We start from the raw sequence: 15,606 nt of genomic DNA on the forward strand, positions 1-15,606 counted from the left end.
ACTTCTATTACTAAAGTTAGTAAAAGCAATAGATAAGAAGGCTAAAAGACAATGCATTCACACACACACACACACACACACACTCACATTTTTTAAATACCCAGAAATTTAAAATAGGGTAAATTGGAAAAAGAAATTTGATAAATCACACAAAGATAAATCATGGGTTTAGTAGTCTTCATATGAGTTATAGCAAGATACTTGGAAGCACAGAGTTGTCAGTATTTTTCACAGCTATTCTGTCTAAGAATTGTCACTGTCATTGCTATCTACTGTAATTCTAGAGGGGAAAGTTATATCTCAGTGGTTTAAGCCTCAATTATATAATATTTCGAGAGCTTAGATACATGATTGTCAAATTGAAGAAGAAATTTTCAAGATGTTTCCATTCAAACCCAACCAAGCAAAAACAAGTGGGTGACGAGGAACAATTTTTTAAAAACATATCACACATCTCAGGATCTATAAACATACTTTTAAGGTTGGAAGGCTACATGAGTGACCATTGTAGGGCACAATGAAGTCTACTTAGTCTTTGTGATCCTTTTGAGCCTGTACCATTCACTATGAGTTTCAATATCTCCTCTCCCTTATTTCATTCCCTTTACCTCTGCTCTCCTCACCTCCCTTCAACCCAGGTGCTTTATCTAAGATTTCTGTGGTTTGAGAAAACTAGCTCTTCTTAATTATGTATGTTACAAATCTTTTTGACTTAAATATCGACCTGGATTAAAATATTCAAAAACCACAAATGTACTCCCTGGGTTTTCTTGCTCCATAGTGAAAACTTTAAAATATCTCTCTTTCTGAACAACAAAGGAATTTAGGTTAAATACTAGTTTTAAATTTTAGGCTTAAAAACTAGGGAAGTATATACTCAAGAGGAAAAGATTGAACCTACATCAACTCAGCTATGAAACTAGTGGCCTTGAAAATTGCTTATTTGAGAGATTAGAATGGTGCTTACCAGGGACTTCAGGGAGCGGAAAATAGGGAGATGATGGTCAAGGGGTATAAAATTTCAGTTCTGCAAGATGAATACGTTCTTAGAGATCAAACATGACTACAGTTAACAATATTGTATCATACACTTGAACTTTGCTAAGAAGGTAGATTCTTAGTGTTCTTGTCAGAAAGGAAAATTTTTGAAAAGCAAAAGAAAAGGAAAAAATAAAATGCTATGGTGAGATTACAGGTATGTTAGTTATCTAGATTTTAGTAAATATTTCAAAATGTACTTATATACTCAATCATCAAGTTGTATAACTTAAATATATACAATTTAAAATTGTCAGCTATACCTCAAGAAAGCTAGAATAAATAAAGGAAAATTACCTGTATATTCATACAAATCCACGTAGATTCACAAAGCACTGAAGCACTACACCAATATATATAAGTGAACTCATTAGTTGTTATAATACCTACACGCCCTCCTGAATCATTTGCAGAAAATTTAGCTTGATGAATTAAGGAAAATGGCAGTTTCTCACTTGAATTAATAAGTAATTTTTGCTGCAATTTCAGTGCGTAGTCTTCCAAATTAGTACCAACCTGTTCAGTCCCACAGTCACACTCCTCTCCTGCTTCCAGCTTTGCATTACCACACACTGCTTGCTTTTTGAAAAAAGGATCTAAGCGAGGCTGATTGTGAAGACACTGGGACTTCTGCTTTGAAATAAAATGTGCAAAGTCTTCGATGCTGCAGTTACTAAAGATCTTCACACCACTGAAATGACTAAAGACACATCAAACATCAAATTTTAATGTAAGGGTTTCCATAAACTACCTACCCTTAGAATAAACCTATACAACAGCATTCCACAACAGACCAAATTCCCAAGTCTGTGAGTGTCAATGCTTTCAATCTCTGTGCATGGGAAGTCAACTGTGCAAGAATGTAAATATTTTAGTGGAAGTAAATTACTAATCCATAAAGTTTTATTGGCTCTCCTATGACACTTATTCATGACACTGCTCTCTCTTGTTTAAGCTCCTATTTTCCAAAGTGCCCCATTGCTGTTTCATTTGTGCTCTTTCTTTTTATAACTTCTAAGTGCTGGGACACCCCTGTATTAATAAAGAAAACATGCTTTTTTTTTTTGAGACAGAGTCTCACTCTGTCACCCAGGCTGGAGTGCAATGGCATGATCTCTGCTCACTGCAATGTCCATCTCCCGGTTCAAGCAATTCTTCTGCCTCAGCCTCCCAAGTAACTGGGATTAGAGGCACACGCCACCACGACCTACTAATTTTTGTATTTTTTTTTAGTAGAGATGGGGTTTCACCATGTTGGCCAGGGTGGTCTAGAACTCCTGACCTCGTGTTTCGCCCACCTAGGCCTCCCAAAGTGTTGGGATTACAGGCGTGAGCCAACGCGCCCAGCCCAGGCTTTTCTTTTTTTAAGAAATCTATATTTATTCATAGGTTATTTTATCCATGTCTATAGTTGCAAATAGCGTCTATGCCCAATAGCTCCGATATTTGTTTTTCTGGCGTTATCACCTGAACTCAAGTCCAGAGTCTGATGCTTTATTCAGTGTTTCTTCTTAAGTGTATTTTATTGGCACCTTAAATATAAATTCCCAATACTCTTGATTCTTCTTCCCAAAAACACCCCTCACAAAGTATAACACAGTGTTTCAGAATGTGGACTCTGTGGCCAATCAAAACAAATGAGTTAAAGTCTTGGTTTTGCCATTTACAGGTTGTTTGTCCTTGTAAAAGCTTTTAAAATTATATGCATTTTAGTTTCCTCCTTGCAATATGAAGATAAATGTTTTATTTATCTCATAAAGTTGTGAGAGTATTATACATGTAAAGTACTAAAAACTGTGCCTATCCATAGTTTGTACTCCTAATAGTTTCAAATTCACTACAGGGAAATTCCAACTGCCTAGTTGCTCAGGACAGAAACCTTGAGGTTATCTTATATTTCTCACAAACCCCTTATCTGCCATGAAATTTTGTCAAATCTGTCTACTTTCTATATATTCAATATGTGTTCTCCATAACAACCACTTACTCACAGACTTTATGGTCTTTCATTACAGATTAATGCAATAGCCTACTAGCTCATCATATGCTTAAATCTTGCCCTTTGCATTTTTTTCCTCAAAACTCAATCAATTATGTTTCCTAAAAAAGTGGCAATTTCATATTACTTCCATGTTTAAATTCACCTATAGTTACTCAATCATTCAGAGCAAAATCAGTGCGATGTATTCACCAACTCCTCCGAGGTCATTCTCCTCATCAACCTCAACTCACTCTGCTCAAAGAGGTGGACCTCTTACTGTCCCCTCCATCAAATATTCTACTATTTCCTCTGCCTGGAAAACTATTCCTTAGTATGCATGCACGGTTCCCTTTCATTCATTTCACATGTCTATACAAAATTTATGCAAACGGATATTTCCAAGCACACGTTAAAAATACCGCTTCCTTACTACACTTTATTCCCCTTACTGACATTTGTTTTACTTCAGAATATTTACCAACAACTGGAATGTCACTAATTTAATCATTCATTAACTATCTTCCGCTAGTTCTTTTAAAGAAGCACACTATTGAAACCACTTGCTATAAATAATAAAGTTTAATTGTGTTACAATTTTGATTATTCTAAGTAGTATTAACAATGTTTAAAAAGATTATAATCATGATGGCCTATATTTTGATGGAAGACATTGTTAATAGGAATGTGATGAGTTTTAAGGTAATAAACTTGATGGTATCAAACTCTAGTCGTTTGGATTATCACAAGAAAATGTTATTCACTCGAAGACCTCGAATAAATTTAGAATTTTTGAAAAAACTAACAGTGTTGGTATGACTTTTTGTGTGGTCACATCCTGGCTGAACATCCCCTTCAGTTCCATCAACCTTAAATAATGAATTTATTATAAATTGCCAAGAATTCAAATGATTACTATCTAAATACAAGGAACCATATAGAAAAAAACGGATAGAAATTTAATATTACTGAGAACCAGGCAATGCAAGATACATTTACCATGTGTGAACTGGTTTATAGAGTATACACTTTCTGGTAATGAAATTAACATTGTCATTAGAAAGTAAAATATCGGGAGGGATAGCATTAGGAGATATACCTAATGTAAATGACGAGTTAATGGGTGCAGCACACCGAAATGGCGCATGTATACATGTGTAACAAACCGCACGTTGTGCACATGTACCCTAGAACTTAAAAGTATAATAAAAAAAAAAGAAAGAGGGGAGAGAGAACGGTAAAAATAAAAGAAAAGAAAGTAAAATATCAAGCATAATTGCATCAGATTAGAGTATTTTTTTGCAGCTTGAATCTTCGTGGAGATTTGCTGGATGTTTTCATTCTCTATTCTCTCACTTTTTTTTGATAACGGAGCCTCTGGTTGTTAGTTGAATGCATGACTTCATTGTACAATGTCTAAATTTCTCAGTTTTTAATAAATGAGTGAACATATATAGAAGTCAAATAATTGACCTAAGATGAGCCATAAGTTCAAGTTCTAGGAGGTAATGAGATAGACATGTTTTTGTAAGCTCCTTTATCCTATTGGTCACTTTAAATTTGGTTAATTGTTGTAATTAAAACTTCCATTAGGGATATGAGATTATTTTGGGAATGGAAGCCACTGTGTAGAAATACAGTGTGAAATTATACTGTGAAACATCATACAATTAATAGAATGGTAATTTCTCAAAATAAACTTTTCTTTGATTGTAGCCATTATTCCTTTGTGTTTTCTGTAACTTGCAGCAAAATCTAAATACAGACTTAATCCCAATATAGATCTCAATCAAAATATTTCTTTATCAACCACATTTCAACCATTCATTTTCTCACCAAAAAATTACAAAGTATTTGCAAAAGAATGAAATGTTCTAGTAACAATACAATACAAAATAAAAGAATGGAGCATCTTTTTCCTTAATCCATAATCAAAACATCAAAACATGTGTCTAATATTTTGTATTTAAAAAAAAATACGATTCGCTAGGAAGAATATTAATATAACCTATATTTAAATATAATTTTGAAGGAATTACTACAGGCATCTTAATTACTAACTAAAAACAGAAAAATAACACCTCAACACATTCTCTCACTTTCTGTTGTACATGATGGAAGGAATCAATTTGAAAAAATGAAAAACAAAGAAAGACAAAACTAAACACAATTATTAAATAAGTCTCATGAAATTCAAAAGATAGACATCTAGAAAGTATATTTTTGGACCATAGCAGATATTAAATCAGTTAACAAAAAGATATTTAGGAAATCCACAAATATTTGAAAATCAACTAACCTACATCTAAAATTGCTAGACAAAGAAGAAATCACAAAAAATTGAAAATATTTCAACTAACTGGAAATGAAACACAAAGTATCAAAAATGTGTGGTGTGTAATTGAAGGTCAAGTTCTAGGAACTTGTGATTAGAGAGAAATGCACAGCTTTAAAGGGTTTACACAAAAAGAAGGGAGGTTTAAAATCAGTTATTTGAATTTTTACATTAAAAATCTAGAAAAAAAGATGAATAAACTTACCACAAACTAAGTAGAAATAAAGGAAAACAAAGTAGATAGGCCACGGGAAAGAGTCAATGTCATTAAAATATGATTCTTTAAAAAAAAGAATTAATTTGACAAAATCTAAGTTAGAGTGATTATAAAAAGAAACTCAAATGATCAGTACCAGAGATAAAAGAGGGCATATCACAAATTATCCCATTGACTTTTAGAGGAAAATAAATGAAAGCTATAAAAAATTTTATGAAAAATTAATCAATTTTGAGGAAACAAAATACTTATTAGAAAAGGAAAAATAACTAAAATCTAAATATCTCAAAAATGACCAATTAAACACCTTTCCAAAAAGAGTTATCCAGGTCCGGACAGCTTCACTGGTAAATGGTATCAAACAATTTAGAAAGAAATAGTATCAATAGTACAAAATCTCTTTTAGAAAGTTATATGAAGCCAGTGTAACTGTGATACTAAAACCAGTCAAAGGAATTGCAAAAGAATTACTACTAAAGATCTGTATCACTCATTAATATACAGGCAAATATACTTTGCCAATATTAGGGGAAAAAATCCAGCTACAAAAAGGATTAATACATTAAAAGGATAATTCCTCATTCCTTGATGCAGTTTATCTCAGAAAAGCAAGATTATTTAAACAACTAAAAATGAATAAAATGTATTTCAATGTATCAACAGAATAAAGTAGAAGAAACATATGAGCATCTCAATATTTGATAAAATATATTCATAATGAAAACTCTGATAAATGAGGGTTACAAAGCTTTCTCAATCTGATTAAAAGTCTCTCTGTAAAACCTTCAGTTAATGTATTTATTGGTGAAAAGTTACAAGTCTTGCTCATAAATCAGAGTGAAACAAAGACAGCCACACATCAAACTTTTGTTTTAAATAGTACTCGAGGCCCTAAGCACTGCGATAAGGCAAGATATAGATGTTGTAAAAATATAAACATCAAAAAGGAAGATGTATTTATAATATATAATTACATGTGAATACAATTCTCATGAGACTAAATTAGAAGTTCCAGAATAGAATACGTTAGTGTAGCAAAGCTGCAGGATACAAGCTCAATAAAAATTAATCAATACCATTTCTATATACTTGTCACAAACAATTGCAAATTTCATAGTCTCATAAACATGGTGCAATTAGAAAAACAATAAGAAACCTATTTCCAAAGGAAAAATAAAAAACAAAACTAAGGAACGGGTTCCAACCATGATGGGAATAACTTATTAGGCATCCTAACAAAATTACCTATTTCAAAATTGAACAGAGAATAATTTGACATTATCCAAGAGGATGTGGAGGGCCCAAAGAACTTCTTATATTTGTGATTTTCTTATCCTTCCTATCGTTTCTTTACCATTACAACTATTGTAATCATTATAATCAACATTGTAAACAGCTATACTGTGGTTGAAATAAATAAAAGTTTAATGAATAATGCTCAACATTATTAATACAAACTATATAAATGTCATCTGTCTTTGTTTAGATTGGCCAGGAGAAAATACTCTAAAGCATGAACTTGATTGCAGGAATTTTATGTGGGTGGTGATCCTAGGAAGCAGGAATAAGGGTGAGTAAGGATGAAGAAAGAGAGGGGGAGGAAAGGTCGATATCAGCACGTATTATTGAGATGACAATAATGACTTCTTTCTGCGGGGCCCACAGGAAAATGTACAGAATATCTTACAGAATTTTCCATAGTTGGTCAGGAATCTGGTGTTTCACTAAAGTGGCTGAAGTTTGCTCCTAGAGAAGGAGTGTGTACATTTCATTTTAAGACTTTTTTTTACAGTGTCCTAGGAAAAAGGCTGGTTGACATTCATAGATGTCAAAGACCTGGTCCTTGAGTGCGTCTTTTGAAGTAAATGCTTTTCTGGTGGAACTTGAAAATAAACATCTGAATGTGTTGTGCCCATTCTAAATAAATCCACATACTTCTTCCCCACACTTTCTTGTCTTTAAATGTCCAGTTTTATAGCATCTAGATCGTTCACCAAGTATCCAAGCTATTTGCCACAGCATAGGAATCTGTGTAGATTCCAATCTCTGGCACTTCTCTCATACAAGGTGGAAAACCCGACATATTGTTTACAAATATGTGCATGGGGCATGGGGACATTTACCATCCCCACAGTCTTTAGGTCTAAATCTAATAGGACTCTATATGAAACTGACTTTTAAAAAATACTTCAACTAACATATTAAAATTGGACTGAGGTTTGTTTTTCTCCATCAACCAGTTTTAGAAAATCCCTACAAGGATATTAGTGTATGGTGACTGAGAAATATTGGTGCAATAGATGTAGGTGACATGAAGATCTGGGATCCCTGTTCCCTTATATACTTGTACTATCTGGACCTTCTCTAGCTTGCTCCCAGATTTACCATTTTGGTCATCAGATAGATTGATATGCTCACTTGATCTTATACATATATTTTTGTGGCTCTAAAACACCTCTTTTATGATGAAAACAGTAAACTTCAATAACATAGCAACTTACTATTCCCTGGATGCATGCTCAAGGCTGCGAGAGCCCAATAGCCCATTGGAAGCTATAGCAGAACTACAGGTCTGCACTGCAAATCTCCTACTGATACTTGCCAGAGATTCCACATGTACGTAATCTACCAGGAATATCCTTAGCATCATTGTATTTAAATAATCACAAGAACCAAAGACAAGGCATCTTGCACCACAGCCTGGACCTGCTGCAGTGCACTTTTCACATTATCTTTTGCCAAAGGTGCCCTTGTTGCTAGCAGATCATGTATTGATGTAGGCCCACAATCCTTTCATAAAGGTTTGTTTTCTAAAGCCACTCTGGGGTAACTATTTTAGGACAGGTCCCCCATCCCTGCCACCCCAAAAATCAGAGCCTGAGACAAGAACTTAAGCACAAATATTTTAGGGAGCAGCAGTGCGGGAATGGAGACAGTGAGATGTTTCCTGCTGCAGGCAATGAGGCTTGATTCTCTAACACATCTGAGAAACAAAGAATGCCTCCAAGAATATCCATCAGAAAGATAAAAGGCTGGCTCCAGTTACTGCCTGGTTTCCTTAAATCCCCTGGCTATTTGATCGTATTTCTACAAAAATTCATAATGTACTATAAGAATAATGTTGATATCAGCAAAAAAAATTCACTAGATCGTTAAGGCCTGATTAGAATACTGCAAACGACTTTCTCTCATGACAAAGAAAAAGCTGAATGGCAGCATCTCTGAAATCAACAGATGCTGAGACTTCAGGCTGAACCAAGGCAAGTTGAAGGAGACTCATGCAGACAAGTTCATACTAATAAATACTTTTTGTGTAGTGATCTCAAGCTTGCATTTGGCTTATCAAATTATGCATCAAATTGTAAAATTATACAAGTAAACATATTAATAAATGTAGTGTTAGATCACATGTGAGAAAGCCAGTGTGACATTTGATTACAAGTGATATTGAGATAAATATGCATCGTGGGCATTGGAATACACATTTTGGTCCTGGAGTCCTCAGTCACAGCTGATCGCCATTATTATTTAACAACTTAAACTTTCTTCAACTAAATACATTAAAATTACATTAAACTATATATGTAAAGTATAAAAGTCAGAAATCTTACATTGCTTCTGGATTCATAATGCAGACAGCTCCTGAGCACTGGCATTTGTTAATGTCATCATAAGTGATCCCCATACTAAGGCTCAATAATTGAGCTAAAATAACTGCAAGTGATTCCAGACTTATGGTTCTGGGGTGCTGAGAAAAAAAAATAGATGTACACGTTTTGGGAGATTATTTTGTTTACTGGGGGAACAATGCAATTATTAAAGAGTCACATGATAAAATTGAATAGGGGCATCTGTTATCCCAAAAGTGCCATCCTTGTTGGCCTAACTCATTATAAATGTAAGAAAATTATGAAAAATAAAATCTCAAGTTTTATCAATATGTAAATGGATGACTCATTTGGTGGCCTCAGACAAAGAAAAAAAATTGCCCCAGGAATTTGTTAGCTATGTCTAACAACAATTACAGTCATATTTATATTCACAAAAGATAATATTTAAAGATGAATGCATAGAAAAACATAGTGTCAAATTATGAAATTTGATCATTACCAGAGACTGGGAAGGGTAGTACAAAGTGGGGGATAAAGAGTAGATGGTTTAATGAGTAGAGAAACACAATTAAATAGAATAAGGTCTAGTATTTCTAGGACAATAGTGTTACTTCAGTTAACAACACTTACTGTATATGTTGAAATATGTGAGTGGAATTGAAATGTTCCTAATTTAAAGAAATGATAAAGGCTTGAGGTGATGGATATTCCAATTATCCTAATTTAATCATTACACATTGTATGCCTGTACCAAAACATCACATCTCCCCCATAAATATATATAACTATGGTGTACCCATAATAAAAATTAAAATTAAAAAAATTGATTCCTCAAAGATAATATTTTATATAGCCATTTCATAAATGTTTTTATAAACTCATAAGTTAACTCACTGAATTAATTAATATTACGGTAATAATGACTGATATAAGAATTCTGACTTTTCAGTTGTTTCAATTTTATTGGGAAAACTAAAATATATAATTTATATTTATATAATTTTAATATATAATTAATATATTAATTATATATTATTAATTATATATAATTAATATATATAATATATATTAATTATATATTATTAATTATATATATAATTAATATATATAATATATATTAATTATATATTAATTATATATAATTATATTATATATAATATATAATTAATATATATATTAATTATATATTAAATTAATAAATAAATAAACATATAATTTAAATTTATAACTTCTATTTTTGTAAGAGTAAGATGCTTATTATAGCGCATTTTGATCACACTATAACATGAATTTTGGGAAAAATCCACATATCCTGCTACCCCTTCAAATATATCTACTAACATTTTGATGAATATACTTCATGATAGGTTTCTAGGTATACATTTTGATTTCTTCTGTTGCCTCTCTAAGTCAATTTTCCATCATTTTCTACCTTGCCCTCCACCCCAAAAAGATGACACAAATGGATTATGTCAGAGGGATGCTTTGCCCTCGAGTTTTACCTTGATTTTTTCTAATGGAGAGAAGAGAATGAGATGTGAATGAAAGTGAGGTATTTACTACATCATTGCAAGGATGCTTACGTCTCTTTGAACCCTTGATGGGACGTCTACCTTCTGTCTGTGACTCTGATAAAATGACTCCCTTCCCTCCATCAACACTTGGTACCAATTAAAGTTCTTTATTACTTGTGTGGAGGTACTGCAAAGGCTCTACATTTTGCATGCACATGGATAAATACTCCATTTATCAAATTTCCACATTTTAAATGTATCATCTGCTTTCAGAGAGACAGTGTTAGGAAGAAGAAGGAGGAGGACGAGGAGGAGGAGAAAGAAGAAAGGAATGAAAAGGAGAAGGAAAAGAAGGAGAGGAAGGGGAAGGAGAAGGAGAGAGAATGATTCTACAGGGAATAAATTGAAGGATTCAGCTAAATTTCAAGAGGCTGAATACTGTAGTAGTATATTAATACTGGTACTGTTATTTTAAACCATCCTGTTTTTGAGATATTGTAGAAAAGGCTTATTGACCAATAAATGCATCTTTATACTTTTCTCTTTTTCTCCTGTTTCCTGTTTTCTCTTATAATTCACTAAGATGGAAACAACAAGATCCAGTGATTTCACTTTAGGCATTTGTATAAAAGCAGGGTTTTTTTTTTCCTTCATGTTCAGTTGCTCTTGCCTTCCCTGTATTCTTACTAGTATATATATTTTTGATCTTTCCTTTTGTTGTATTTCCTTTCAAAGACACTTTCAAATGTCTTTGATCATTATAGGATCAAAATACCAAAGACTTAATGGTTTAATCAAGGAAATTTATTTCCTTGCAGTTCTGTGAAATTTCGCAGTTCTAGAAGTCCAAGATCAGGGTGCTGGCAGGGTTGGTTGGCATCTGCTGAGACCTTTTTGGCTTGTAATAGGTTGCCTTCTTGCTGGCCTTTCCTCTATGTGCGCATGGAGAGCCTTATCTCTGGTGTCTCTTCCTCCTCTTCTATGGACAGCAGTCCTACTGAACTAGAGCCCCCCACCATGACCTATTTAACCTTTCAGGTCCTATCTCTGAATATAGTCACAGTGGAGGTTAAGGGTTCAACATATGAATTCAGAGGGGACACAGCTCAGTCCAGACTAGTATAAAAAAATTTTAAAGATATGGAAAGCAGTAAGAGAATTTCCTACAGGTTCTTGTTATTATTATCTCTGATTTGAAAGGCAAGTGACAATAAAGCACAACTGTATTTAACACTGAATTTAAAAAATATATATTTAGGGACAAAAAATTTCAACGAAGCAGACAATTTTCTTTTGGTGAATATACCTGTTTAGAACCATAGTTTTCAAATAATAACAGCAACAAGCATTTATTAGGCTTCTTATATGCCAATCATCAGACTGAGAAATTTGTAAACAAGTGGGGATTTACTGAGACTTGTTTTTTTTTGCATAACATGTGAGCATTCTCTATAAATGTGCCTGCCATATAAGTTTTTTAAAAAAACACTCGTCTCTAATTTTATGTATCAACATTCTATCTATGCCTTTTTTTTCTTTAATGAACACATGTTATGTTTTGTTCAACTCATTATTTAGTCAAGGAACTGGTAAGATGTTCACGCCAATTCAAAGAGTGTATTAGTCTTCTCTCATGCTGCGGGTAAAGACATACCCAAGACTGGGTAATTTATAAAGAAAAAGAGGTTTAATGGACTCACAGTTTCACATGGCTGGGGAAGCATCACAGTCATAGTGGAAGAGGAAGGAAGAGCAAAGGCACATCTTACATGGTGGCAGGCCAGAGAACGCATGCAGGGGATCTCCCCTTTATGAAAGCATCAGGTCTCATAAGACTTATTCACTATCACAAGAACAGCATGAGAAAGACTCACCTCCATGATTCAATACCTCCCACCGGGTCCCTCCCATGACACATGGGAATTATGGGAGCTACAATTCAAGATGACATTTGGGTGGGGACAGAGCCAAACCATATCAAAGAGCATTTGAGAAGCTAGGAGTATATTAATAAACATGTTAGGATAGAATTGTAGGTTTTAGATACAAAACTGATTAGTGTTTTAGAGAATAATAAATAATAATATGTGGGTTATCTCATCCACCAGAGAGAAATTATGTGCATTTCTACCAGACAAAAATCTGCACATTAACCTCTGCCACCCAATAATTGCAAACAGCCCAGTCAATAGAAAGTCAAGTCCAGAATATCATTGAAAGAACACTTAATAATTTATTTTGCCTATATTCACAGCTGTTTCACTGTTTGCATTCTATTTCAGTAGATTTTTAGAATATACCTACATATATGTTCAGGATCATTATATAATGCTACTAAGATTTTGTTTCATCTTAAGTAATAGAAACAAAATACATATGGATTTTTATTTAAAGAATATTTTGCTGCTTTATATTAGTATTGATATATAAATTATCCTATGGTTGTTATTTTTTGGTCTTTCTCTTACCCTTTAGGGGTTAAAATTCCTGTGATATTACAAATGGGTTTGAAACTTGTAGAGAAAATGCGATCAAATAATCTTTGCCTTTTACAGTTGAAACTAAAACATTGTTATCTCTTTCAATTATTGCCCTTTGGAATTATTATAAAGCTTGTTTTGTGTGGTGCTTTCATACCTTTTCTTTTTTTTTTTTTGAGATGGAATCTCGCACTCTCGCCCAGGCTGGAGTTCAGTGGCGCCATCTTGGCTCACTGTAAGTTCCTTTCATACCTTTTAAATAATGTTTTGGATTTGATACAGTTTCATATACATATCAATGTGTGTGTTTATATGTTTATGTGTAGTTATGTACCCATATGTACACATTCATGTATGTATAATTTATGTATACTTATGTGAAAACACATATATACACATGTATTGGGGAAGTGCATATGTATGTACTTGTGTGTGTGTGCACATGTGTGTGTGTGTCACATGAACCTGTATAACTACTACTTTGTACTAGACACAAAATATTTTCATCACTCAGGAAGTTCTTTTCAGCAAGTTTCCAGGCACTACCTCCACATAAAATAGAATCTTTATTTTGATCTCAGTACAATGGCTTATCTTTACTTGCACTTTAGCTTCATAAAAATGGCACCATTAAGTATTTATTATTTTATTTCTGGCTAGTTTTTCTAAAAATATAGTTTTGGAAATTCATTAATTTTGAGTGTAACTGTACTTCTTTTAATTTCTGTGTAGTGCACTACAGGATATGGATATTCCACAATATGTTTATGAATTTGATGGATAAAATGCCTCAATATTGTTGATACTAATCTCTCTTGATCTAAAGTTTCCATAAAAAGCAATAAAAATCAAACAGTTTTGTTGAAATTGCAAGCTGATTTTAAAATGGAAATGCAGAGGACTTGGAATACCTAAAACAGTCTTGAAGAATAACAGATTAGTAGGGTTTACACTACCATTTTTGATGTTTCACTATCAAGGTAGAGTCATTATGACAACGTGGTGTTGGTGGAAGGACATACAAAAACACCAATGGTCATAAAAGATTCTGGAAAGAGGCCAGCAATATGGCAACTTGATCTCTATTACAAAGGCACAACTGTATTTATTTGGGGGAAAACTAACCTTTTAAATAAGTTGTTATGAAGCAATTACCTATCCAATGTGAGCTAACTGATTCTATCCCCTATTTTACACCAAACAAATTTCTTTAATGTGGATTATACATCTACATTGAAAGGCAAATCAATCAAGCTTGTGTTAGAGGATAGAATAGCTTCATGATCTTAGAATGGGCAAACATTTCTTGAAGATGTCTCTTTTTACATTAAGTTTGCTGAGAGTATTCAATCTTGCTTTTTTTTGTCCTAAGTAGGTTCTAAATTTAACAAATGTATCTTCTGTATCTATTTGTTAATAAAGTAGATTATAATGATTGATTTCAAATATAAAATTCATCTTGTATTCCTAGAATAATTTCTATGTGTTCACCATGTCATACTCTTTTGATATATTGCAGAATTCTTTTTGTTAACATATAGTTAACATAAATCTCAAATCATAAAACAAGGTGGGAATTAGCCCCTCCTTTTGTATTATCTAAAGTAACTTATTACAAGCATTAAATATTTTGGAGCCATTTTTTGGAAATCATGTGGGCCTAGATGTTTTGTTTGTTTTGGAGGAAAGTGTTTTAATTGGAGACTCAACTATGCCAATGGTTCAATGGTGATGCAGATTTACTTTTCTATTTAATTGAGAAAATTTATTATTCATAAAATTTTATCCATATTTATTGCCATTAATTGGTTGAGGATAAGCCGTCTTATATGTGTAATGTCTGTATGATCTGTGGTGATCATGTCCCTTTATTCAACTAATATTTGGATAATTTGTTTTCTCAGCTTTTTTTGAAATAAGATACCCATTTTGGTAGGTTGTTATCACTTGTATATATCTTCAAAAAATTAGTTTGAGCTTTGATGATTTTCTTCATTATATTTTGTATTTCATTGATAGCCAATATTATCCTTAAAACTTATTTCCTACTTTATAGCATCTCTTAGCTTAACTCACCATCTATAATGCTTTTTGGAGATGGAGTTAGATCATCTACATTCAAACTAACCTTATTTTTATTTATACATTAAAGCTATAAATGCACTACCTCTCAGCTCTGCCTTTTTGGGATCCCATAAGTTTAGATACGCTGTATTTTTAATGTCACTTAGCTCAAAATGAGTTATCTCATTATTTTATTTGCAAATCTTTCGAGATTTTTAAGTGATATTTCTATTAGTTGGTTCTCATTTAAATCCACAATGCTCAGACACTTTTCTCTGTAAGATTTCAATCATTTAATATTTACTGATACTGCGTTATTTCTCACCATATTATTTGCTTTGGTAAATACTCTACATTAGCAATGTTGCT

At 32.8% G+C, this 15,606-nt stretch overlaps 1 protein-coding gene across 3 annotated transcripts in view; it reads right to left on the minus strand.

The window, feature by feature from the left end:
- Nucleotides 1–15,606, minus strand: part of ADAM2 (ADAM metallopeptidase domain 2) — a 96,400-nt gene that overhangs the window by 25,106 nt on the left and 55,688 nt on the right. For all 3 annotated transcript variants that reach the window (XM_055116500.2, XM_055116499.2, XM_003823309.4), the window contains 2 exons: nt 9,180–9,316; nt 1,555–1,738 (listed from right to left, as the gene is read on the minus strand). In XM_055116500.2, coding sequence (XP_054972475.2) covers nt 1,555–1,738; nt 9,180–9,316 — 321 coding nt within the window. The remainder of the gene's footprint in view (nt 1–1,554; nt 1,739–9,179; nt 9,317–15,606) is intronic.

Source organism: Pan paniscus, chromosome 7 (genome assembly GCF_029289425.2).
Source record: "Pan paniscus chromosome 7, NHGRI_mPanPan1-v2.0_pri, whole genome shotgun sequence".
Taxonomy (NCBI): Eukaryota; Metazoa; Chordata; class Mammalia; order Primates; family Hominidae; genus Pan; species Pan paniscus.